The 26800-nt window shown below is 37.8% G+C and overlaps 2 protein-coding genes across 5 annotated transcripts in view; both read right to left on the bottom strand.

The window, feature by feature from the left end:
- pi4kaa (phosphatidylinositol 4-kinase, catalytic, alpha a) overlaps positions 1 to 9667 on the bottom strand; it is a 51305-nt gene extending 41638 nt beyond the window's left edge. For all 4 annotated transcript variants that reach the window (XM_053644680.1, XM_053644682.1, XM_053644681.1 and 1 more), the window contains exons 1-7: positions 9161 to 9667; positions 7049 to 7165; positions 4304 to 4397; positions 3035 to 3123; positions 2484 to 2556; positions 2105 to 2367; positions 1097 to 1163 (exon numbers count right to left, since the gene is read on the bottom strand). In XM_053644680.1, coding sequence (XP_053500655.1) covers positions 1097 to 1163; positions 2105 to 2367; positions 2484 to 2556; positions 3035 to 3123; positions 4304 to 4397; positions 7049 to 7165; positions 9161 to 9256 — 799 coding nt within the window. In that variant the 5' untranslated portion in view covers positions 9257 to 9667. The remainder of the gene's footprint in view (positions 1 to 1096; positions 1164 to 2104; positions 2368 to 2483; positions 2557 to 3034; positions 3124 to 4303; positions 4398 to 7048; positions 7166 to 9160) is intronic.
- A 143-nt stretch (positions 9668 to 9810) lies between these two features.
- Positions 9811 to 24596, bottom strand: slc25a1b (slc25a1 solute carrier family 25 member 1b). Its single transcript, XM_053644684.1, has 9 exons — positions 24308 to 24596; positions 17243 to 17350; positions 15752 to 15851; positions 15256 to 15394; positions 14670 to 14754; positions 13978 to 14082; positions 13749 to 13864; positions 12153 to 12226; positions 9811 to 12048 (listed from the first exon to the last, which is right to left on the bottom strand). Exons 1-9 carry the CDS (start codon positions 24417 to 24419, stop codon positions 11934 to 11936), a joined length of 954 nt encoding a protein of 317 aa, XP_053500659.1. The 5' UTR covers positions 24420 to 24596; the 3' UTR covers positions 9811 to 11933.
- Positions 24597 to 26800: the final 2204 nt, after the last annotated feature.

Raw genomic sequence — 26800 nt, 5'->3', positions numbered from 1 at the left:
AATCTGCAGAAAGTCTGCGGTAATTCTGAAAAATCTCCTCTGAATATTGCAGAGTTTGTTTCATTTCGAGTTCATTTCTGTGACTGCAAAATCACGAAATCCCGGAAGAACTGAATTATTGCTTCATCTGACCAGAGAACAATCCTCCACAAGGATAGGTCTTCTTCCTGGTGATCACCTGCAAACTTCAGTCTGGCATTTTGATAGAATTTTTAGAATATGGGCTTCTTCCTTGCATGACATTCTTTCAGGCCATAGTGATTTAGGACTTTCCAAATGTTGGATGAACATATTTGGCACCCGATATCTGTAACTCCTTCACCAGTTTCTTTGTTATTGTTGTGGGGTTCGGTTGAGGAACTGGACTTTTTTTTTGTAAGGTCTTGAATGAGTTGCCGAAGTGAATTTGGCCACGGTTTCAATGGTACTGTCTCTAAAGGTAGGTACTTTTACAGCCACATTTAACTTGCACAATTAACTTATTTATCACAATTGGCCAATAAGAAGCTTCTAAATGAGATCTTCCAGATTGTTTGCAGAGACAACTTGATGTATGTAAACTTTTGACTCAAACTGAATGTTTTAAAATTAACTTTGGGGTTAATAGTTGTCCTAACTGACTTGCCAAAAGAAATGTATGGTAACATGGCAAACGTGCGGAGTTCTGAAAAACTGAAATTGAATATCTTTAGCCTAGGTATATTTAAACTTTTGGCCTCAACTGTAATTATAACAGCTCCTATCACTAATATACTTACCCTCAAAAAAGATGGACATTAACATTATTAATAATTAACCATACAGATAAATAATACAGCTGCTGCTTTTCCAGTATCAGTCCCCCTTACATACTGCTACATGAAGGCGTATTGTTATACAACACATAACACAAAGAGAAATGAAGCGTGCTTGGTGAATAAAAATAATAAATCTGTATCATGTAACTCATCAGTGTGTATAGATGATTTTAATTCACTTTTAATTATAAAAGCAAGTCACACTTGCTTTTATCAAGAACATGCTCTGTGACATATCAGCTCAAAGAGGATTTGAGTTCATATTGACATTTATGATGATTACGATGTTGATACGTTACCTTCAAAGTAAGGCGCGGAAGGGTCAGCAGGAGAGCCTGGAGGCAATCCTGTACGTTCTGGACTTGCCTGTTATAAAACATGGAGGATATAATCATGATTACATGATGTACATTGATACAACACAACCTGCCATAAAAAGGCCTGACATGTTCAAGACATTATTCATCATTCATACCACAGCATTCTGATTGGTCAAAAGGTGTTAATGAATTAACCATCGTAGCAGCTGTGACAGTAGCGCCCATTGTAATAAAAATCACAGGTTATAGTCATGCATTTGTTCTAATACATTATAGTTTCAATATCTAATTCCCAGGGACTTGTACAGCAGGTTTTAAAAAAAACATGTAATTGTTGAAAAGATTTCTGTGTTTATTTAATACTTCTGGAAAGAGTCCCCAGTGTGAGTGCTGTGTAAACTTTTGTTGCATTGTAACTCCAAGACACATAAAAAAAAAAAAAAAGAGAGGCTGGTGAAGGAATAGCTGTTTACATTATGCTGTAACATAAGTGATAACAAGAGCATTCCACAACATTAAATGCAACTATTAAAAGAGTTTTAAAAATGTAATTCTCAATTTAAAAAAAACAACAAAAAAAACCACAAACAAACAAAAAATGCCGTGGTATAACAGGAATAAAACACTACAAGACCCGTCATTGTGTGATTGACTATTTTCCTATATCATCAAGCCCTGTCATGTTTTATTCCTAAATGAACGAATAAAAAATTTATACCTAACAGAAGGTATGCTTCGTACATGGAATCATTCTCAACTGAAAGCAAAAGTGCGTGAGAAAGATGTAATCTTTTATAGGAGTATGAAAAAATCTTGTATTGTTTTTTTTTTTCCACTTTTTAAAAGTTAATTAAAATTTTTTTTTATAAATTTGGCACCATTTTTCGATTCACGTCACATGTTTGGTCAAACTACTACACTGAACAGCTCTACTTTATTAAATAAAGCTCTGATAATAAGGTAAGGCATGGCACTGCAGGCCCACACCTGCTGGGAGATGCTGGAGACGCTGCTGGTTTTGCGGCGCAGCGTGTCGCTCTGGCACACAGTGAGCAGCGAGCTGGGTAAGATGGAGCGGAAGTCGTTGAAAGAGCGCCGCCTCACTGACTCCGGCTCGTCCGAGGCAGTCAACGGCTGCGCTGTGGTCCGTGGGAACAGCTTGGACAGCAGCGGTTCATCTGTGTTGCTGTACCGCCCCGACGCTCGCACCACACCCAGCAAACATGGCAGAGTGTATCGACACAGGTATTCTGGGTAAAGATATACATCTTTTTTGAATAAGCCAAAACCACTGACGTTTAAAAATGTCTCATATTTAATGGAAAGGTGGGGTTTATCAGCACATGCGAGACAGTTAGATGCAGACCTTTATCTTGATCATCAGGGTTGCGACATATTTCTAGGAGGACCTGCATGAGGTCTATAACAGCCTCCAGAATCTGTACAAGATGAGAAATCAATAATTACAAAATCAATCATTTAATATCATAATGATTCTTGGATAATTAACACGACTCCTTTATTTTTTCTGTTTGTCTCAAGACCTTGTTTAAATGCATTGCAAAAGGAAAAGAAAAAAAAAGATCTCAACAAGTGAGAATATCTTGAATATCTGGAACAAAGTCCGATATATATTTCATTAACAAATATCAAATAACAAGTCCGAAAGAATTATGCATAACAACAGAGGAAATCTCTGTATCAAATAATACTTGTATGATTGTCCAGAATGATAAATTCAATAATCATAATTAATAGTTAATAAGATATTCTAATAAAAATATCGAAATAAATACAGGACCAAAATCTCAAAAAATCTGTTTCAGTAAAGTAAATAAAAAATGGGAGCAAAATATTTTAATTCAGAATAGAGGTACACTAGATTTGGCTTCTGATGGACTGTAGCACTGCACCTACCTGGATTCGTAAGGTCTCATCCCTCTGAGCGACGTCCGAAAGCATAGTTACCAAGCAAAAGCAGAAGTTCTCAGCGACGGGGAGAGTTTCTGCAGGAATAGTGAGAACGTTACAGGAAAGTTGAATTTGAATGACTCATTTAAAAAAAAAAAAAAAAATTAAGTGCACCTATTATGGTTTTGAAACGTGCCTAATTTTGTTTTAAAGGTCACATAGATAAGATAAGATAACCTTTATTGATCCCACACTGCTGAAATTCCCTCGTTACAGCAGCTCAATTACACAAAAAACAGATAGGAAAGAATACACATTAAATAGGAATAGAACTGAAATAAAGTATCTAAAAATATATATATACACAATAGTATATATTTAGGGGGGCACGGTGGCTTAGCACGTTAGCCTCACACCTCCAGGGTCCGGGGTTCGATTCCCGCCGGGGCCATGTATGTGCGGAGTTTGCATGTTCTCCCCGTGCTGCGGGGGTTTCCTCCGGTTTCCTCCCCCAGTCCAAAGACATGCATGGTAGGCTGATTGACGTGTCTAAAGTGTCCATAGTGTATGAATGGGTGTGTGAGTGTGTATGTGATTGTGCCCTGCGATGGACTGGCACCCTGTCCAGGGTGTACCCCGCCTTGTGCCCCATGCTCCCTGGGATAGGCTCCAGGTTCCCCCGTGACCCTGAAGAAGGAGTAAGCGGTAGAAGATGGATGGATGGATGGAGAATAGATTTACATGCATACAAGGTCAAAAAAACACTTTAATGTGCTCATAATGTAAATTGCAGCATTACCTTTTTTTCTTCAGTGTCACAAATGACTCGTAAATTGATCCGTTCTAAATGATTCATTCTAAACTCCTCCTTTCAGAGAGCATACTCTGCTCTGATTGGTCAGATGTCCCAGTCTGTTGTGATTGGTCTACCGCTGTCAGCGGATGTCGAAAAAGGAAACGGCCACTACCATAATGAGTTTCAGCCCCGTCTGTTCACGAGCAGCCGATGAAGACCAGAGGTGGGGCTTTTTGTTACAAACCTACGTAGAAGTAACTACTGGAAGTAAGTCTGGAACTACTAACGACTCGTTTCAGCTGTTCTGAATTGGTTCCTTCTTTGGGAGTCAATAACGCCGTTTGTCGTGCGCTTTGATTTTTGAAACTTTGCAGACTTTTTACATTCACAAACAGTTCTATAACACACTTCATAAAAGGTAATATTTGAAAAACCATAATAGGTGCATTTTAAATCTAGGAGAAATGTGAGTGGTCTACCTCTACCCTTCCTCTCAGAGCTTTCTTCAATCCATTGCACTCTCGGCAGACCTTTCAGCAAACTCAGGAGGTAAGGGACAATAGTATCTTTGTGCTTAGAGAAAAAATAAAAAATTTTATTTTAAAAAGGCCAAAAACTACATTTGTCAGTTCTATATCCAAACAGTAGGGCAAACAACTGCTTAACTTTTACATGTGTATTTTTCTAACAACAAAATTCATATGAAGAACCTGAAGTGTATTGTTTTCGTAAGTGATTATTTTCACTGTCATTCATTTGTTTGTACTGATTTATGTTATGAATTTTTTTTTTGTTATTTAAGTAGGCTATTTTTTTTTTTTTTAATAAACTTACCACACCGCTGTTGAATTCCTGAATCCAATTGGTCAAAAGGTGTTGATTAGTATATGTCAATATGTCACTGTTTCTATAGTAACGGCCCATTCCCAGGAACCCACATGACAGGCATTCTACATAATCTAAGCCTAATCATCAATATAGTTCAAACGTGTTGTTATTTAACAAAGAAAAATGTCTCCAGAATCCAAGCTTTATAAAGGACAAGATAAATGTGTCATTGTAAGCTTTCAGTACAGACGACTTCATGGTTTCTTGGTAAGTGCACTTTTGTTTTTTTTTTAAGAAAACTATGAGGACAGTGAGAAAATTGGTGAAAACCAGTGAGAAAACCAACCTTGCTACCTGCATGGATGTTCCACAACATTAAATGTAACTATAAACTGATAAAGTATGATTTCTGAAATAACAGCCCGATTAATTTTCTGTAACAACATGCCCTGTCATATTTTATTCCATACATTAGTTAATGTTTAAGAGTGACGTTACATAGACACAAATCAGCAGAAAGACCTGGCACGAATTTGGTTGTATTTTTGTTTCACAGAGTCTGCTAAATCTGCTTGCTTAGAGAAAATATAAATATACAAGTCATCTTATTGTATGAAGTAGAGCTGAGGTCATACGTTTACATACGCCTTGTAGAATCTGCAAAATGGTAATAATTAAAATATAATAATAAGAGGGATCATAAAAATTTCTTCGTGTTTTTATTTAGTCCTGCCCTGAATAAGCTATTCCACATAACAGATGTTTACATTTAGTCCACAAGACACAATAATAACTGAATTTACACAAATGAACAGTTTACATACGCTTGATTCTTAATCCTATGTGTTGTTACCTGGACGATCCACGACTGTTTTTATGTTTTGTGAGAGTTGTTCATGAGTCCCTTGTTTGTCCTGAGCAGTTAAACTGCCCACTGTTCTTCAGAAAAATCCTCCAGGTCCTGCACATTATTTGCTTTATATATGATTTTGATTATATGATTTGACTATATGATTATGACTATATGATTTTGAGATCCATCTTTTCACACTGACTACGTTTACATGGACAGCAGTAATCTAATTATCGACCTTACTCTGATTAAGATAATATTGTAATTAAGGTGTTCATATGAGTCGCTTTTAGAATACTCCTGTCATGTTCCCGTTTTACATGTTTTAGAACATAATTAGATTAACAGCCCGTGTCATCACGTCACCACGCCACGCCGTCCGACGTCCCTCCAGAATTTCACGTATCAACATACAGTTCGTCTGCGTTATGGTACCGTATACAGTTTTGGATGTTTTTATTTAATTTTTTTACGTACGCTTTAAGTGCAGTTAATTATTGGTCATGCTGTACGTGCTAATAGACAACTGCTTGAAGCCATGGGCTGCGTCCCAAACCGCGTACTTACTGTCTATATAGTAGCCGAGATACATGTGTTTTTCCCCACTACAGGCCTATAGTAGGCAAGTATGTGGTTTGGGACAGAGTCGAACTCTCTTGTTCGCCGTAAAACAGAAAACTGCCGTGTGTGATTGTGTCCTGTTGCAAAATGCGGTGAAAACTCTCACACGACATTCATAATGTGATTATTAAGGTGTTTACATGTCTGTAATACACGGCCATAATGCGACTACAACAGGAGTACTCCACCTGTCTTAATTTGATTATTGCTTACTTCGAGTATGACCTTAATTAGATTAAGGTAAGTAAAAATTGCTGTTTACATGGTAGTTTCTTAATCAAAGTATGGTCTTAATCGGGTTAAGAGTGGATTATTGTTGTCCATGTAAACGTACTGACTGAGGACAACTGAGGGACTCATACACAACTATTACAAAAGTTCCAAACGTTCACTGATGCTCAAGAATTCAACACGATACATTAAGACCCGGGAGTAAACTTTTGAAGAGGATGATCAGTGTGAATTGCTACTATTTTGTCTTCTGGGACACATGTAAATATTTTATGTAGTTTCTGAAGGGTGGTACTAAATGAAAAAAAAAAAAAACTAAGATCTTTAAACAAAATACAAATATCCACAATCGACCTGGATGATTTTCCTTCATCAGAATCAGTGCACCAACTTCTATCAAAAACGAATAACAAAAAACTGCAATTAAATATCAGTAGAAGGCAAATGTCTAATCTAGCCAGCATCGAGGGCCCTAAAGGACATCTAATGACAGTAGCTACTTTAGTAAAGGAACCTTCAGGGTTAGTTAAGCAGAAAGGCTAGTTAGAGTGAGGTGTTTTTTTTGCTGGTACAGACTGCTAACAGGGACAATAAGGTTGAAGGAAGCATTACCATTGTTGGAGAACCACTGCAGAGTGATAACTGTAGTGTATGAATTTGTCTACTGCAATCATTAGATAAAGTTTTGTACCTGCAGCTCAGACTCCACCAGGAAAATACCGAGTGCTATCACAGCATCTCTTCTCCTCTCGTCCAGCTGGAAAACGCCACGGAAATCCACTGGACACATGCATTGTAGCTTCTGGACCTAAATAACCAAATAGCAACTGATTAGTTGAATAATTGACAACCTCGTTACAATACTGGCTATTTGATTAATACAGTGTATACAACGGGAACAGACTACTGGGCATGTGCGTGGGGCCCTGGTCACTAGGGGACCCTTAAAAGCATAGATTTGAAGTGAATGATTAGGCTGTTACACACACACACACACACACACACACACACACAGAACACAATATGTAGAACATGGGCCAATGAATACAAAGTCACAGAATCTGAAATAAATCGGGAAATGCTACTGGGGTGTAGGTCTGAATTTTAACCAATGAGTGGACAGTGAGGTCATAGCTAGAGCTAGACAAGTGAACATGGATATCCATAAAAGCACATGAAGTGTGTAGTGCTCAGATGAAAAGAAAACCTAAAAAGGAAAAGCAAAGCATTCATCGTATCATGAGAAAAATCTCAACAATCCCACAGCCATTGTGGCCAGGAGCCAAGAAAGCAAGACTGGCCGCTCACTGGGAGGAAGGGATGGATGCATACCACTCCCCTGTCAATCACAGTGGCACTAGCCAATCATGTATGAGCTCCTGTATGTGGAAGACGGCAGACAGCACTTTCCTTTGACTGCGTTACGCTGCCCCATGATGCATATTGTTCGGAAGATCGGATCGTCTTACTGACCTGGATTCATATGAACAGAATTTAATAAAAAATGTTAAATTTTTCGACACTCAGAGAAACAGAATCGATTAATTCATGACTCCGCTGGGTTTTTCCAGTACAAGACGTTCATTCTTTTGTCATGTGCCAGCCTCATGGGCAATGTACAAGAGACAGAAATGATTACACAGAAGAGACTGAGAAGGTGAACTGATCATTTCTGTTTCCAGCACATAGTCTTCGCAGCCGTCACGTGACAAAAGAAGGAACGACTCAGACTAGAAGACTTCATTTCTAATTCCCGTACAGCGCCTATGCGGTTTTCCACGTTACAAACGAACGAAGGGATGCTGTGCATGTGTGGCCAACACAAAATGAACAACTTATTATTCCCAAGAGTCGATCAAAATGAATGAATTGTTAACGAACGATCCATCACTAGTGGTGCAGCGGAAGCAGCAGTTTGTAAAGATGCAGTCAACTGGCTTCATGTTGTCGGAAGGGGAGAGCTGACTGCAGGAGGGGGAACTGACAGGTGACTAATGTAGAAGGGGAAGTAGATTTAAAACAAACTCAGAAATAAAATGGGCCAAAGAAAAGTCTCCCCATGCGGTCAGTGCTGATCAACGAGTCCGAGCTTGTTAAAGAGCAACAGTTTCCTGATTTGGTGGATGTGTATGTGAAGTGCGAAACAGGAAATGACCTAAGGGAAGACTGCCTTCTGCATAGCACAGAGGCTTCTCAAATACTCATACGGGTTGTGTGATGTAGTAATGTATGCGTTTTTATTTTGTTTGGTTGTGTGGTGGTCAGAGCTCCATGCACTGGTTCATGTGTAACAGGCTGGGAAGGAGAACCCTGCTTAGGCTCCTGTCCAGGGCCCTAAAATGTCCATAACATAGCTTGTGGGGAAATTAGTACATTGTGTAAATATAATGTTCTATTTTGTGACCATGTGTAATGCGAAATAAACTGAAGTAAACTATAAACGGTCAACACATTTTAACCCCAATGAAGGCTGTAAAAATATGACCCCAGCTGTTGTCTGGACTACTGCAGTACTGTTTAATAACAAGTGCTAATGTTTTCAGAACTGCAGATTGTATCTGATGGATATTACTGCCATTTATATCCCGTCATTTCGCCTCCATTATCCGTGCTTGTATGAAAAATGAATCGGTGATGCTTTCATAAGAAATAAGATAATAATCTGATAACCGAGATCAGGAAACTGTCTAGAAAGACGAGTTTTTACGAGTTTGACGCGAGCGGCTAGTTCTAGGAAGTAGAGATAGCATGCTAGCTTGGTAGCCTGTATGACCACTTTGAAATGTTTATGTCCTGATTTTACCTTGTCAATTGGAGCTGGGCGATGAGCAGCCAAGGACCGGGCTAAAGACAACACAGTGTTAAAATAAAACCCCCTCGATCCCCCTTTAGCAGCCATCGTTAGTTGGTAAAAGTAGGAAAATTTAATGTCGATGCATCTCTTGGCAGCGATGACGGAGAGGCAATCAGTACGGAAAGCAAGAGAGGCCACACCTCGTGAATACGCTGGAAAAAAAAGCGATTAAAAAAAACTTCCTTGGGTCATTCAATAGCTTGTAAAAGAGTAGAAATGCATCGACACTGTAAACATAAAGAACTCCTTCAGTTCATTTATTTGCTACATAACAGTAGCAATGACTTGATATTGTAAACAAAACCGTCCTCCGTTCATTTACCAGCTACGTAACAGTAGCAATGACTTGATATTGTAAACAAAAACCTTCCACGGTTCATTTATTAGCTACATAGCAGTAGCAATAACTCATTGTAAATAAAAAAAGAAACCTTCTTCAGTTCATTCATTAGCTACATAACAGTAGCAATAACCCATCATTGTAAATTTTAAAAACCTCCCTCAGTTCATTCACTAGCTGAAAACAGTAGAAATAACCAGTTAGCTTCTTGCTAAAAAACAAAAACAAAACAAACAAAAAAAAAAAACACGAGTTCATGTCCAGTCACCAAGATTTATTGAAAATTAAGAACATAATTTAAAGGCACTGTAAGATGAATTAAAAATAAATTTGTCGATATAATAGAAAGGTGTAAATGTTTTCAGTCTTGGATGAGCATTACATATGATCTAGTAATATCCATCAGTATTTCCTTTTTCACAATTAATCAGATACAATTATTCATGACATCTGGTATCACTCCAACTATATGGTCTTCTAAACGGTGAAGTAAAGATGGGTCATGAACAGAAACATTACAGTTATACACACAGAACCAGATGTACAATAGCAATAGCAGTTAGTGACCACAATAAAACACTAACACTCAATACAACATCAATTTTTTAAGGTATAAACATTTTAATACAGAAGACATCCATATCTTAATTAGGCACAAATATTCTTCTTACGTACAGACTAAACACAGTGTTATGCTCCCATATCACACACAACAAAAATCTACATTTCTGCACTTGCTTTTGCATCATGACACAAAAATGGCATTTCATTACATTTGCCAAAGATATTTCAATCCATATCATGTGTATATAGTGTATTACATATGCAATGTAAATAAGGGAGACACCGAGACAGAGACAGTTTCTTTACACCTAATGTTTCCCTCTTGACACTGTGGATTTTGGGGGAATTTCCTGAGGTAGGAAAAGTGATAAATCTGACGATGGCACTCAAAAAGGAACAATTTAAGGCAATTTCAGATCCAGCTTTTCAAACCAACCATTTTGGGACAGCTTTATCACATCATATCACTTTTTATCATTTTTAGCATTAATAATATTACAAAATGAAAACATTCTGTAGCACACACAAATCTAACATTGACAGAACATGACCCCACACTAGCTAACAGCACCACTAATAGTCCCCTAGGTTGCATTTAGATTGTTGTTCAGGGTATCAACAAAACAAAAATGTCAAATTAAAAAAATTAAAAAAGAAAGAAAACTTGGCATCATTGTTCCTGTCAAAAGTTTATGAGAAATGCTACATACTGATCATGAGCACTAGTAAATACTGGTCAGGCACTTAAAGTAAATTCATTAATTCTCTTAAATTAGTTCCAAATCCATTAAGGTTTTGAAAGTGCAAGTATTTACTGGAGATACTGAGGAATGTGTGTTTCTGGGAGGTAAAGGCTTTGGTGGTGTCTCAGGAGGGTTCAATGTTCTGTGCGTCTTTGGCGCCAAGAACTTGTCAGTACTTGGAGATAAATAATAAATAAGAAATATTAGAGCAAACACTTTAGGAATCAAATCATATTATCTTAACCTGATCAAAAAAAAAAAAAAAAAAATCACTCAGACTACAGTATAACTCCACAGAAAACTCATTCTAGCTTATAGTGCTCAAATTGGATCAGATATTATTATTATTATTGTTGTTGTCTTCGTTGCATGAATAAGTTTTAAGTGTAATTACACTTTTACAATGCTAATTATGAAGTAAACGCATTAGCATTATTATATTGCATTATTATTAACTTTCATTAATTATTACTCATTTTGTTGTTGTTATAATAATAATTATTATTTTTGTCATTTTTAGATTAAACCTCCTTAACAAACTTTTTTCAAGGCTGTAACACATGCTGCACTCCTGTGCAATTAATAATTTTTTTTTTTTTTATCCCCGCCACTGCATATACATTTAGTGTCTTTACATGAGATAACACCAACCGATCAGAAAATAAACACTATGGCAAAGTAATCAGATTCATGATCATTTTCAGTTGTCAGTTAGAAATGTAAAATAAAATACGGCTGAAATACTATAAACAAATGACACTAAAAAAAATTATGTTAAAAGTTTTATACCGCGACATTATAAACATTTGGCTTTTCAAAGACTCCATTACTGAACCCTTACCATGGAGTAATAAATGTTTGTTTTTTCCTCTTCGACTAATTGTTCAAGTATTTTTATACATCACATTTTTGGGGGAAACTTTTTTTTATCTTGGTCTTAATTACATAAGAGAACTTAAACACGTTCACGTTGCTTTGCCCTAGTGACATTGTGTCTCACTTTCCCCATGACACTGTGATGATGTGAAGGTCTGGTCGTGTTCCATGAGCTGCCTTTTTTGCTGCACTCTCAGCATTAATCTGTCTTCCACACCATGTTAAGAGCCTTCACCACCTCTTCATAGATCACGAACACGATAGCCACGTCCAAGCACACACGCCCAAGTCTCGGAATAGTACCTTTGTAAAACCTATAGCACAAAGATGCCATTAAATCAACATTCCTAATGACTATTTATACAGTATATTAATCCGTAACTGCTCAGTCAGTGTCAGCATGGATATGTTCACTTACGCTGCTGGTCCTTCATGTTTCATAATCTTCAAGGCACAGTCCACAGTGTTCTTATATTTGTGCGCCTCCAGGCCCTGTAGAAAGATGTTTAATTATACACTGAGACACCAGCATCACACCGTGGATCATTTTTCCTGTAGTCCTGTTGTAAATGACCTAAAGCTTAAACATTAGAAAAATATTATGTAACACTTTCTATAAAGCCAACTATTGTTCTTATAACTGTTCTTATGATTTGTCATTCGTTAATAAATAAAAATACAGTGCTGGCATAGTGTGTTACTGGGTAAGACCTTTTAACCAACTTCATGCTGTTGAAAAAGTTTTATTTAAGTGTTGATTTGATTAAACAGGGTTTGCAGTAATCAGGCCTGGTTGCGTTTAGTCCAGCTGAACCCCGTTATGAATGGATTTGATGAATTAATAACTATAAGGGCAAATACATTTTCACACAGGCCCAGTTGGTATTGGATAACTTTTTTTTTGTTTCGATAAATAACATAACTGTATTTTGTGTCTACTCAGGTTGCCTTTGTTTTATCTTAGATTTTGTTTTAATTCCTGAAACAATTTAGTATGAGATACACAAAAACGGAAGAAGAAAGGTTCCCTTAATGTAAATTATTCACTGCATTAGTTAATATGAACAAACCATGAACTTCAGTATTAACGCACAGTGTCAATGAAACAAACTCTGTTGACACGTGAATTAATTGACATTTGTTTAACTGAATATTGAACTAATGCTTATTCAGTCTATGACTACAAATTAAGTCCAATTTTATAAAAATAATAAATCAGCACAAATTAAATGACAGCATGCTCCTAAATGTTGATTATTTACTGAACTGTGGTCTCTTCCGGCTCAGTTCTGATTTAGTTCTGTAAGTCAACCACCACAAAAATTTCCATTAAGGTGTTGGTTCATATTGCTCATCGTGAGCTTCATTTTATTCAATGATCGGTACGTTGGTAAACGAAGGTGTGTATTTTTTGGTTTAATTGGTTTATTATTTAAAAAAATATTTGCTAATGTTATGTATTATGTATAATACTGAAGCAGATCGTTTGTTCATGTTAACTAATGTCAGTTATGGGAAGCGTATTATAAATCTTTACCCATATCCACTTACAGAACATGCATCTGAATCTGCAGAGTTAACACAGTTGGGCAACTTGTTTCATTATTGTAGCATATGAGAAAAAAATGTCCAGGAAGGAAGACCTGGCCCTGATTAGTGCATGAAGACATGGTTACAGGAGCCAGTGGAGTGGAATGAAGATGGGTGTAGCATGTGTGTGTGGTTTGGTTGAGTAAAGACCAGCTGCATCACCATGTTTTATCATCTGTAGAGGTTTACTAGTGCTGGGAGGCCAAATGCAGGTGTGAGATGATGGTTTATTAGATACAGTTGTGTTATAAGTGATTGAGAAATTAATAATAGTCCTTAGTTACTTTGAGGAACTATAAGCATAGTCCTAAATCTTTGATGATGCTTTTAAAGAACATTTAGTCAAAGAGTCACTGCTATCACTTTATCTCCTAAGAGTATCATGAACTTCCAAACTAATACAACTCCTTATTTATATTCTTACCTGCATTCGAGTCTTAATTACATCAAGAGGCGTGTTTCCAAACACACTGGCAGCCCCGGCTGTGGCTCCAAAAACACCGGTCACCAGAGGGTTTATGGGTTTGTTAGGGTTGTCACCTGTTTATACAACAAACACAATCTTTGTAACCTCAAAATCAACCATCGCTTGTCCTGCATATGCACCATGTGTGAAATTCACAAATAGTAAATGCTTAAAGTTAAATACAGACCTTTGTACCAGTTTCTCAAGGAGGTCATAACGAAGAAGCGAATAGCCTGGTTTGATCCTTGCTTCAATATTGTTGCTGTCAATCCCTGATATGTTCCACCAAGTCCTGTAAGGAACACAGTAAAGGCACCGGATTACAAAGTCACACCACATTCCACTCCAGTCTGCATCCATCTCCAGGCACAATTAACTATTTGTTCTAAAATCAGAGGTTACGTTTTTATGTGTCACAAGACCTCGTGAGCAGTCACAAGTTCCTTGTGTGCATAAGTGACCCTCAATTTCATGATTACTAAATTTACAGATTGGTTATTTAAACCTGTAGTGATTACATGCATGTTCAGTTATATAGTGCACAAACCAAATAAATACCGCATGAATGTACAATACCAGTCTAATACTGAATCACGCATGCTGCTATTTAAAGCTATGCTTTAAACTGTGTAAACTAATACGTATAAAATGTGTTAATTATACATACATAAGATGTTTGGTATATTCTAAGCAAAAATTGTAACACAGATGTCAGTTTTAAGCCTGAATCCACAGTTTGTGTTTGAAGCTGTCAAAGCAAAGGGCCCCGTTATTAATTTTGCATGTGAAATATGTTAATTAAATCTTTAATTAAACTCTTAGATTAAATAAAGATGAAGGCAAGCTGTAGTTTGATGTCCATTAGGGGGCAGCACAAACCTTGTGTTCTGACTATTTCCCTCACGCCATGGAAAAAGCCACGGTACTTGGGGTTCGCTGAGGTCTGATCATGAATAAATTTAACCTGAAATTGGACAGAAAACAGACTTATTTTCCATAAGTAAATACTAACGTCTGTTTAGAAAAGAACAACTTGCCTGTGAATTATATTAATCATATTTCATTTGTGTAGTCACATACACACATTTTAATTGCTGCATCATTAAAATGACACGCTCGGGAGCACAGGAGCTGACACTGCAACAAGACAGCCAGCATATGTGAAAATCATTTCCCTCTCCAAACCTATTCCTGGATGCTTCCTAAACGAATTCAGTACAGGCTACCCAGTGGAGGTCCCTGTGAATGAGCTGTTACTATACACAATTACGTATTAGGAGTGCATTAACCTAGATTTGTGATTTGAATGACAGCCCACACTATTGTCAGAGCAGCTGTTATGGAAAATTAATAATTGCCCACTGACCAATCACGGTCAAGAATTCAACTCTGCTCTGGTTTAAGTTGTAAACAACTGATGCTGGTTCCTAGATCAACGAAGATTGAACATCACCACCTCACGCACCTTTATCGTCTCCATAGGACACACTACAACTATGGCCTCGGCTACTCCAGCGCCCAGACCGCAGATCAGGCCTCGGGTGCTGTCCAGCTTCCCAGACTCGTCCCTCATCTTGTTACTGAGGAACTCAAACATACCGAACCTGAGGACAAAAGGGACAGGATGCATAAAGGATGATTTGCACTAAACAATCCTATTTCTATGTTTTATATACAGAAAAGTCAAGACAAATTGCAATACGAGATAAAATTGGGGCATTTTCTTTCATCAGCTGTGCAAGTAAGTGCTTCTGAATCTCCATGAGATGCAAAAGTCACATGCTTTGAGAGAACTGGTCTGAAACAATCTGAATTCACTGTAGATACTCCCTGAATTCTCAACTACACTGACATTACTTTGTGAGGGTTATTACTCTGAAAAGCATTTTAGTTCTTAGAAAATGTTTCTATGAAACAGCAGGTGTTTTGTCGGTTAGAAGGACAGTGGAAGGGTCGGTTACCTTACAGCGGCTTTGGGGATGGAGCCGTAGAGTAGCGAGCTGAGGCCCCTGTACAGACCTTTCACCCCATGACCCTGCACTGTCTGCCTCACGCAATCAACTGTGCAAGAGAGAAAAAGACACAGATAAACATGTTTTTATGGCAAAGTTAAAGGAAACCCCTAGCCGTTATTTCTTACTCTGATCTTTAATGATCTCATAACTAAGAGATAACAGAGCAAGAGCTTCTTTTGATGATGAGTGTGATGCCGTTGACTGCGATATTAGCATCAAAGTTAAAGCTTTGTAAGCTTATCCGTTTGAGCAAAGTGTACAGATGGGGAGATGTGACAGCTGGAGCTGGAGAGCTCTACAGACTAGATAGAGATGAAACGAGAGCTAATTCCCAGCAGCAGGCAGTCAAATAGCATTGTAGGTAATTTAAGTGAAAAACAGACTGACACATCAGTGAAAGCAGTTTAAATGCAAAAGTCAGCTAAGAATTTGGTTGTAAAATAAATATCGTACACCACTGAATGTTAATTACAAAGATTAATATGCAAGTCGTTCAAGATGGGGGACACACCACTGCAGCATCTCAGTTCACCTATTTGTACTATGCACTAAAAGTATGTACTCTTTTTGTGAACAAAAAGTACATACTTTTGAGCGTGTAGCAATAGAGTCCAGAAGTACTGGGACGTACTAGCACACCATGTAACGGAAGAGAACGCTGTTGCCTAGTTCTTCATTCATTATTCCTTCTATAATTGATACTTATATTTAATTTACCATTCCCTTGATTGATTTATTTATTTCATTTGCCCAAGGAGTTGTGGGTAGTATTAGTGTCCACGGATCTACACTTCAAAAATCTACCAGAAATAGTAGACCATCCAGGTACCTCTGGGATACTCGTTTCAACATACTATGATTTGGGACACACTAATTCTAATCTCAGATACTATTTAGAATGGATAGTAGGCAAATTGGGACGTAACACATGCTTACTACAGTTGTTATGTGGGTCAAAGGTTTTTCAGTTTGTAAGGGACTGAATGTTTGTTTTATGAAGCAATCTGTGATTTAAGTGGTAAATCAAATGATTACATCAATGAACCCTCAGTCCAGCGAAGATGAAACCAGTGAACGTCATCTAACATCTGGCTTGCTGCCGCAGCAGAGCAGATTTCCCAAGTGGAACAATCAGTGCAGGAAAAACAAGTTGTGCCTTCTAAAGTTCAGGGACTATGAACTGTTGGTTAAGCTCTGATGCATGCTGGAGATATGAGCAGGGGCACATTTTGACCCTTGAACTTAGCACGCAGTTCAGTCTAATGCAACCTGCTCTTTTCCTCACCCACATGGCCAGGACAAAACTGGAGCATTTACAGAGAAAAAAAATGGAGACAGTTTGTAGGAATGGCATGTTTTAAAATAGTTATTGTTCCCACACGTCATCCTAAATATAATCTAAATGAAAGAAAGGGCGAGTTAAAAGGAGATGCACACCGATTCCTCTGTAACGTGGTGGGTTCGCCTTCTCGTCTAACTGCAACTGGGTCTTCACATACTCTGTCGGGAATGTGATGCAGATTTCAATCCCTCCTGCGATTCCACCTGTGAAAACAGAGAGGCCCACATTTATACCCACCATTGATAAAACACATAGCTTAGAGTTGTGGAAATCTGACATGTTCTTCCCTGGAAACACTCCCAACAAGTAAAAGAAGAAAAAAAAAACAACAAAAAAAAAGAAAACAAATAGATAACTCTTTTAAAAAACAAAAAAATAGAAGATAGAAAAAAAACGACCAAACCTTTCCTATTATTCAAGTAATAGTTTAGATTTACTATTCTATGCACAGAAAGTTTGGTTTTGGAGCTTAAAAGCTCAAATGTTCAGAAGCAAACACAAGAAACGGATTTGAGTGCACAAAGCATCATTTAACTGAATCTGTCTCTGATTCATGAAACATGAAATTCAACGATATCAAAACAAATCAGCTTCAGCTGCGTGGACACACAGCTCCCACCCAGTAGTCAAGGAAAGAAGTGGACAAGGGAACAGAGAAATTTCAGTGAAGCTGAGTTAGAGGTGCTTTTATCCAACGTTGCTGCAAATTTTAAAAAAAATAATACATTTTTTTTTAACAGTCATGGAATTGTGGTATGTTTTCTTTTTGTTCGTATAAAGCTTTTAAAAAGCATATAGAATACATAACTATTTTCCAGCCTCACCTAAAGGTAGTTACGCGAGATCTATTTATACCTAGGTTTTTATTCATTTTGGAAATGGAATAGCTAAGAATTAATTCAGGTAAGGTTTAATTAAAGCTTTATGTATAACTATAGTCAAGTGGAGTCAAGTTTCCATCCTGATGACCCAAATAAACAAAGCCCCATTTCATATAATCAAAACACTGAAAGAAATTAATCAAACGCAGATCTGAAACTCAGATGGCCAGTCTGATAGTGTTGATATGAAATGATGTCATAATTGTATTAATTCTATTAATCTTGTATGCAAATGCGCCGATTACTCAACCGAAGGACTGATGAGACACACTGATCATTCAGATAATCAGTGCATGTACAAAACACATTCTGACACTAAACCACATTACTTACATTTTAGTACGATTTAAGATTGGCACAGCTGTGACTATTAACATTGGTAATACTTATACTGCTTCACTTACTATAGCCAACTTGCTGTACTTTTACCCAGGTTATTTAAATTTACACGAACTCCGACAAGACATGAGTTTGATCGTAAAGATATAACGATATTGATGCATAAGAAAACCATCAGCACGTTTCACCTAGTTTTATGATCAGATTTGATTGCATGCCACTAGAATTAGATTTAGTCATTGATTTAAAGACCCCTTAAAAAAACATCTGCCCTTGAAGAGCAAACACAGAGGAGGTGAAAGACTTTTTGCTATTTGGCTTAGAACAAAAATAGCAATGAATAAAAATGGTATTTAAAAAAACACAATGAATTGGATGGCATTATTAAATACCCTTTAAAAAGCATACAATCAGGGCTTGTTTTTGAGATGCAGAGTGATCCTCAGTAAGCTGGAGCCTCCTTAAATTTTTCAGCTCAGTGCATCTACTGGTGAGGAGCAAACAGCAGTGTCTCGTGCGATCTCTTGTGATTGGCTCTGTGAGATTCTCCCCACAGAAACACCCACTGGCCTCCCGTCAGGTTTGAAGGGGTGTGTCGGCGAGCCGCAAATCCTGCTACTTAACAGTGAAGGAGGAAAACAACTGACAAGGTTCCGCCACAACGTCAGCACAAGCTCTTTGCTCTCTTTGCATGCCTGTTACAATACAGCAACGGGTAATGACACGTCGCATTGCCACACTGCTTATTAGGCACCAGACACAACCAGACACACGCATGCATGTTATTCTGTCCCGAAGATAGAAGGATTTGGATCAATGTAAATGAACATAGTGTTTAAATGAAACCTGTCTAACGACAGAAAGCTACAAACACAAAAATTGAGTCAAAATAAAGTGGTTAGTCATTAACACATTAACGTGTTTTTTTTAGACAGACTTCAATTTCAAATGAATCTTTGCTTTTAAAAGGTGAATAATAAACACAGGTAAAAGACAGACATGTTTCATAAAGGATGAAATAAAAGCAATTCCTGATGCCATCTGGTAAAAGTATAGAGACCGTGGCCCTCAGACACAATATTTGGTGTGAAATTCAGTTCATCATGAATTTATCGTAAGGAGTCTAATGTGTACCAAGCGAACATTCTTCACCCTGTAATTCAAACACTACTGCTCTGTACTGCTCCAACAATTCACTGACCTACACTGAAAGAACTGTAATTATACTTATACATATACATGCGCATAAAACTGATTTTTTTTTTTTGGTATATGCTATCTTGGAAGGAGCTGGGGTCAGAGAACAAGGTCAGTCATGGTACAGCTTCCCTGGACCAAAGAGATGTATGGCCAAAAGTATATGGACACCTGACCATCACACCTATTTCCAAACCCCATGGCCATTGGTCTTTATGGACCTCCCTTTTGTGCACAGGGGCTGGAACATGTTTGGGTCTCTTAGTTCCAGCGAAGGGAAATTGTAATGCTACAACATACAAAGACATTCTATACAATTGTGTGCTTCCAACTTTGTGGCAACAGTTTGAGGAAGAACCGCATATGGGTGTGATGGTCAGGTGTCCACAAACTTTTAGCCATAGTGTACCTAAGAATAGTAGTTTAACTGCTGAACCACCACTAGATTTGGGACATAATGGAGTACATTGTTAATGTACTTTTCTTTCAGGTAATACTTTTGACTTTTACTCACTATGTTTCAGAAGAAAAAAAATACTAATTTCTGCTCACTACATTTATACATTTATATAATATACAGTCATATATTTGTGTATACACTTAGGTGACTTTGTAGCATCAAACAGGTTCAAGGAGTCAATTGAAAATCCTAACAAATCTAAACTTTAAAAAATGTAACACAAAGAATGAGAGCTAATACAAATCACTGTCTATCTGTTGCTACGTAAACTATAATAATCAAAGTCATTTGTATTGCAATTAGCAGATTTATTTAGCCAAGTAATTGCAATAACTTTTTTTGTAAAAAAAAAAAAAAAAAAAACGAGGGGGGGGGGGGGGAGTTCCCTAATTTTTGTTCATGCAATGTCATGAATAGCAGTTCAGGCAGATAGCCACCCTTTCAAATGCATGAGCTCACAGACACCCATGACTGGATAGTTTTGCACTCTTGGACTCCTAGTCACAGACGGCTGTCATCGTCAGGGTTTGAGCTCATGCTCTCCGGATGACAGGGCAAATACTTTTCTGTTGCGCCATTCAGGAGTCCCCTACTGTTTTACTTTTACAAAAGGTACTTTGCCCACCTCTGGCGTGCAACGCCCCTAAACCCATGCCAAATTCTGCCCCTTATGTAACTATGTAACAGTGGTAGCTCAGTGGTTAAGACGTTGGACTACTGATCAGAAGGTCAGTGGTACTGAACAAAGCCCTCAGCTGCTCAGTTGTATAAATTAAATAAATCTAAGTCGCTCTGGTTGAGGGCGTCTGCCAAACGCCATAAATGTAAATATAATAATCATCCCGTTTTGGTGATCACCTGCTAACTGCAGCCAGACAAGAGTCAATCCCAGTGTGCTCTTCAAGGTTTATCCTGATATAAGAGACTTTTTCTACACATCCCCATGAGCGTATGAAATTTGAAATTTATATGTAGTATGAAAGCTACAATTTTATTTGAATATGTTTGACCTTTCTGTAAATTTCCTCCCAGCTACTCTCACTAAGAAGAGGTTTCCACCTTCATAACTGCCACTTCCTTTTGTCTATTGCTCCATATAAAATCTACAGTCTAATTATACTGTAACTACCCTTGATTTTCCGTTCAGAAGGCTGTATAAACACAGGCTTCTTTTTAAGGTGTCTTATTATATGCAGCACTGTGCATATCCTAAGCAGGAAAGGCACTCCTATAATTCCTACAATGTTTTTTGAACCCGCAGGAGCAAACCGAACTCTTAATATACAATGTCTTAATATACAAACTGAATAGTGACACATGCCTAGGCAATATGTCTCGTGTGACCTGGCATTATTTCACGTTCCCCCACAAAATGTTTCGTAATTAGTGCTACAATCGACGCTGAGACCAAACTACCATGTATTGAACCCAACAAAGTTCTGTTTAAAAAAAAAATCCCAGTTCTCCAGGAACCAGTGTACCTGTTTAACAGGAATTTACTGAATTAAAAGGGAGTGAAGAAGTTTATTTTCAACTTGTCATGCAGGTTTATTTAGTATGGGAGGGGGGCAGTGTATGAGTGGAAAGAACGATCATGATCATCTGATCTTATCAGCAGCAGCTTCTGGTTGTTTTCTAAAGCTTTTCACTCAAATGATAATGCTCACTGTAGCTAGTTTAATTAAACCTCAGGGTGAGTATGAACTTAAATCAGATGCTGGGCTGGCTGAGAGGATCACCAATCATATCTGACATTCACTCTACAACTGTGCTGACTATATGACTATCAGCGTGAGTGCAAAGGTTATTAGCAAGTTAAAGTTACAACACGCATCAAAGTAGGGAAACTACAAAGTAAAGTCCAACTTTAAGCTCTTAAAGAAGACAGTGATGCACATCTGTTTACACAATGTACACATTTCACATCGATATGAATAGGAAAGGCCAGCCTGACAATAGTACAAACCAACCTTTTGGGCTTGTTCCAACTGTGCATGCAGTTGCCTAGCCAGAAAAGTGTGATGTGTCTTTGGAAATGCTGAGTCACTGGCTCGTTCACTGAAGCACAAAAATGCTGAACAATCACATGCCAACGTCGATGTGCATCACAATTAAATACAACTAAGAAACGTTTCTATTTCTGGGATGATCTGGTGTGCCTTAATCTGCATGACATTTCCTCATAGCCTTAGATCTATAGACGTGACGTATTTGTTTAACTGAATAAACATGTGCTAAAGATGGTCTAAAAATAGACTGATTATGCAAATTATGCAAAAATAAAGGAAGGAAGTCGTACCTCAAAAAAGGTCGTAATGTCAGTCTCAGAGTTAAAGAATTTAAATAGTTATTATTAGATGCTCATAAAACATTGACATTATTGGAGCATTAAATTTACTGACATGAACATTGTATTTTTAAGACAAGGAAGGTGACTCACTACACTGCATGCACTTCATCCAATTAGCAAAGTCTGCATGATCGTATAAAATTCCATCTCTTAAATGGACTACTAAAGAGGAAAAGGTCAAACAGCTCAGGGTCAACCACGTATTGCTGATCAGGTATTGCTCATTCGGTCCTTTTGACAAAGAAATGAGGGACAACTAGAGCTCCAAGAAGGGGTTTTATATTAGAACAAGAGACAAATACTGGAATAGCATTATGACTATTTAAAACGCAAACCCAATGAATACCCAGTCAACAGATTTCTGACCTCTTGGATCTATTAGATCAAAAAAGTGACAATAAACGTAATAGGGGTATATGTTCAAATGGAAATCTGAAATAATTATATCGTTAAAATTGTGATATAAAAGGTATAAAAGATTATTTTTTGTACGCTTGTACTTTAGAATGGCTGCTGTAATCATTAACCCTCCTATCATGTTATGGGTCAATTTGACCCATTTCCACATTTGAACATTTGAGATGTCTGAAATACTGGTGAATTTCTTTTTTCTCATTGAATTTTTTTGACTTTCCTCATTTTAGGGTTATGAATTTACATGGAAATAGTTCTTCTTATGGCTTGTCTCGGACAAGCCGTAATAAAAGGTTTACTGTTTTAAGCTGTTCTTTGCTGTTTTTGTGTCTATTTAAACCATGGAAGACATTCTGACCCACAACATAATGGATGTAAAATTAAAATTTCCAACAGAATAGGAGGGTTAAGTCTGTCCTGTGCTCATGCCAGGACTTTTATTCGCAATGTGCTCAAACTGAATATCCTTTCATCATACATACACACACACGTTTGTCTTTACTCTTCTAAACCTGTGCACGGTCATGATTTCTAACCTCATTCTCCAGCATCACACAGAAGATGTATTCCCTGTCGAGTCGGGTTCATTGCAAGGTTTTAATCCCCTCATGTCGTCGGTCACCTCTGGGTGGCTCATTAGGAGTCTAAATCAACAATCAACATCTTGGTTTCTGTAAAACTGCTTTGTGGTAGTGTCTTTTGTTAAAAGCACTGTACAAAATAAAACCAAATACAACTGGATAGACTCAGTTTTGTGAGATTTTCTCATTATCCAGGTGTGGTGTGTCAAGAATGAAGAACAAATGTACTGGAACCATTAAACCGTTTAACGAACCATTAAGGACTTGTTTGCTTAGGAAATACTGCAGTTGTGTGTCAAACTCATGCAGATACCATGCTGTATTAAAAACCAGTGATCATACTGTAGTATGTTCCTTCCTGTTCCACACCTAACGCAGGTGTAGGTATCAGCAGAGCCGTTATCAAATCTTTGACTAAAAGGAATTTAATTTTTTTTTTTTAATTTATTTTAAAAAGCACCAGATCAAATGCATGGCATATTTCTCGTGCTGCATAAACAGAGACATAACATTTTGTCTGCAAGCAAAAACACTTGACTGCTGGGGATCATACAGGCAGAGCACACTTGTAAAGACCAACAGCTTCAAACAACAAAACAAAAACAAGAATATCAAGCATTAAGAGATCTCCACACACTGTGTAACATGTACATGCCAGATCACAGCAGATACTTGCCTGCAGTGTGCTGGTGTTTATGTGACACGGTCCTGTTGAAAGCACCAGTTGTGTTACTCTTACAGCTATGAACCCAGTGCAATGGCTGAAACACTACAACATGTGAGCTCCCTATCTGATTCAGTCGAGTATACTGTGAAAGATGTTTTTTTGTTGTTTTTTTTGTTGTTGTTTTGTGTGTGTGTGTTTGTTTGTGTGTGTGTGTGTGTGTGTGTGTGTGTGTGTGTGTGTGTGTGTGTGTGTGTTTGAAGAATCAGCTTACCTGCTAAAATGGCTTTACCCGGGTGAGTTAGTTTTGCTTTTCCAGCGGGCGCAGCTGCAGACAGACACCGGGGTCTGGGGAAGGGACTCACGAATTTCGCCTCTCCTGACATGCTGTAGTATTTTATAGTAATGGCACCGCGTGTTCTCGCTACCTTAACTTTATATTTTATCCAGGGCTAATTCCTATATGTATAGTCTATCCAGAGCTGTACTGCTTTTTTTTGACAGCTCAAAGTTTCCTGGTTGCTGTCAGCGTCGGGCGAAACACCGAACATCAGCCCTGTGGGCGGGGCGTTCGCTGTTACGTACGTAGCGCCATATAGTTCGCAAACAAGCCGCTTTAAGGTGGAACGGGATAGTTTTGATCGTGTGCTTTGGTCATTTCTAGAAATGCACCTTTTAAAAAAAAACACCTTAAAAATGTCTATAGTGACACCGCCCTTTAATTATGGCCCTTCTCTCTGCTTCTAGTGGCCCCAGTAGGAAACATAAGATGGAGACAGGTTTAAAAAACATTGTCTTATAGATGTTATAGATAACATACATCAGCAAGCGATATACAGTATTAGGCACATGTAAAGAAATGCTTTAAAGCAAAGATGCCTTCAAAAATAATGAAATTATATGTTTTTACATAATAAAAAATACTATAAAGAGGAGTAAATAGTAATGAACTCAAAAAAAATTTAACGTCTATATCCAATATGACAATCCTTTGTTTTTGTTTTTGTTTTTGTTTTTAAAAAAAAAAAAAAAGTAGTCTGAGGTCAACTTTTATATAGTTTTATGAGGAAATTAGCTGGTAATTATTACTGAGCATATTGGAGAATCTGCCACCGTTTTTCTGTTTTAAATATTTCTAAATATTATATATCCTAAATTATATTTTTTTAATCCTAAAAGCATCTGTTTAGTTGCAATTTTAAAGGGGAAAAAAATCCCAGGTTTTCCACGTGGTCTCAACATTGTTGGAAGCAGGAAAAATGGGCAAGTGTAAGGATCTGCGTGTCTTTGACAAGGGCTAAATTGTGATGGCTAGACGACTGGGCCAGAGCATCTTGAAAACCGCAGGACTTGTGGGGTTTTCTTGGTATGCAGTGGTTAGTACTTACCAAAAGTGATCCAGAGAAGGTGAAGGCAAAGAACAACCGGTGAACCGGCAACAGGGTCATGGGCATCAGTGGCTCATTGATGAGTGTGGGAAGTGAAGGCTAGTCCGTCTGGTCTGATCTTACAGAAGAGCTACTGTAGCACAGATTGCTGAAAAAGTTCATGCTGGCTATGATAGGAAGGTGTTAAACCACACATTGCATCTTAGTTTGCTGCATATGGTGCTGCGTAGCCACAGACTGGTCAGAGTGCCCATGCTGACCCCTGTCTACTGCTGAAAGCACCTATGATGGGCACGTGATCATCAGTGCTGGACCATGGAGCAATGAAAGACGGTGACCTGGTCTGATGAATCACGTTTTCTTTTACATCATGTAGACGGTGGAGTGTGCCCCTTAGCTGGGGAAGTGGGTGCACTATGGGAAGAAGGCAAGCCAGTGGAGGAAGTGTGATGTTCTGCTGGGAAACCTTGGGTCCTGGTATTCATGTGGATGTTGCTTCATATATATATATATATATATATATATATATATATATATATATATATATATATATATATATATATATCAGTTTTTATTTAACTTTAAGCAGTTTAAGTCCAGTGAATAATAATAATGGTACAAAGGTAAGCGTTAAACTGCCAGAGGTTAAAAAAAGTTTAGGTTACCAAAAACTGAAAAATAATGTACATTTCAAAGTTATACAAAAAGGCCTTTTTCAGGGAACAAGTAATTGGTTAACAACTTCCAGCTGTTCTGCAGCAATGGAAATAAATGAAACCTTGAGAGTTGATGCTAACAATTCCTACAGGTGTCCAAACTTTTGTTGATCACTTACAAACTCTGTCTGTATAAAAGCAGTGTTGGAACAGACTGTGTTACTACACCCTCTTAAGCATTATTTGGACAGTACTGTACTGTAGGAAATAGTATATTGCTCTCATAATGGCGAGAAAAATGCAATTAACAAAGGAAGACAGATTGACCATTATAACCCTTAAAAGTCTAGGTCTTTCCTTTAGCGAAATTGCAAAGAAAGCCAAGGTGTCAGTAAGTACAGTTTTCTACACCATCAAAAAGCACTTGGAAACTGGAGGAAACTCTGACAGGAAGAGGCAGACCCAAAGCCACAACAGAATCAGAAGACAAGTTTCTGAGAGTCAAAAGCTTGTGTGATAGGTTGTTCACAGGACAACAGCTTCAAGCACAGCATAACACTGGTCGAAGTAAGCAAGTTTCAGTTTCAACTGTGAAGAGAAGACTTCGAGCTGCATGTTTGACAGGTCGAGTGGCAGTAAGAAGCCATTGCTGAGATGGCAAAATGAAAAAGAGGCTTGTTGGAAAGGAAGCACTGCCAGTGGATTACAGAAGACTGGAAGAAG

Source organism: Ictalurus furcatus, chromosome 16 (assembly GCF_023375685.1).
Source record: "Ictalurus furcatus strain D&B chromosome 16, Billie_1.0, whole genome shotgun sequence".
Taxonomy (NCBI): Eukaryota; Metazoa; Chordata; class Actinopteri; order Siluriformes; family Ictaluridae; genus Ictalurus; species Ictalurus furcatus.
The sequence above is the reverse complement of the archived record's forward strand: the minus strand, read 5'-3'. Positions and strand labels throughout refer to the sequence as shown.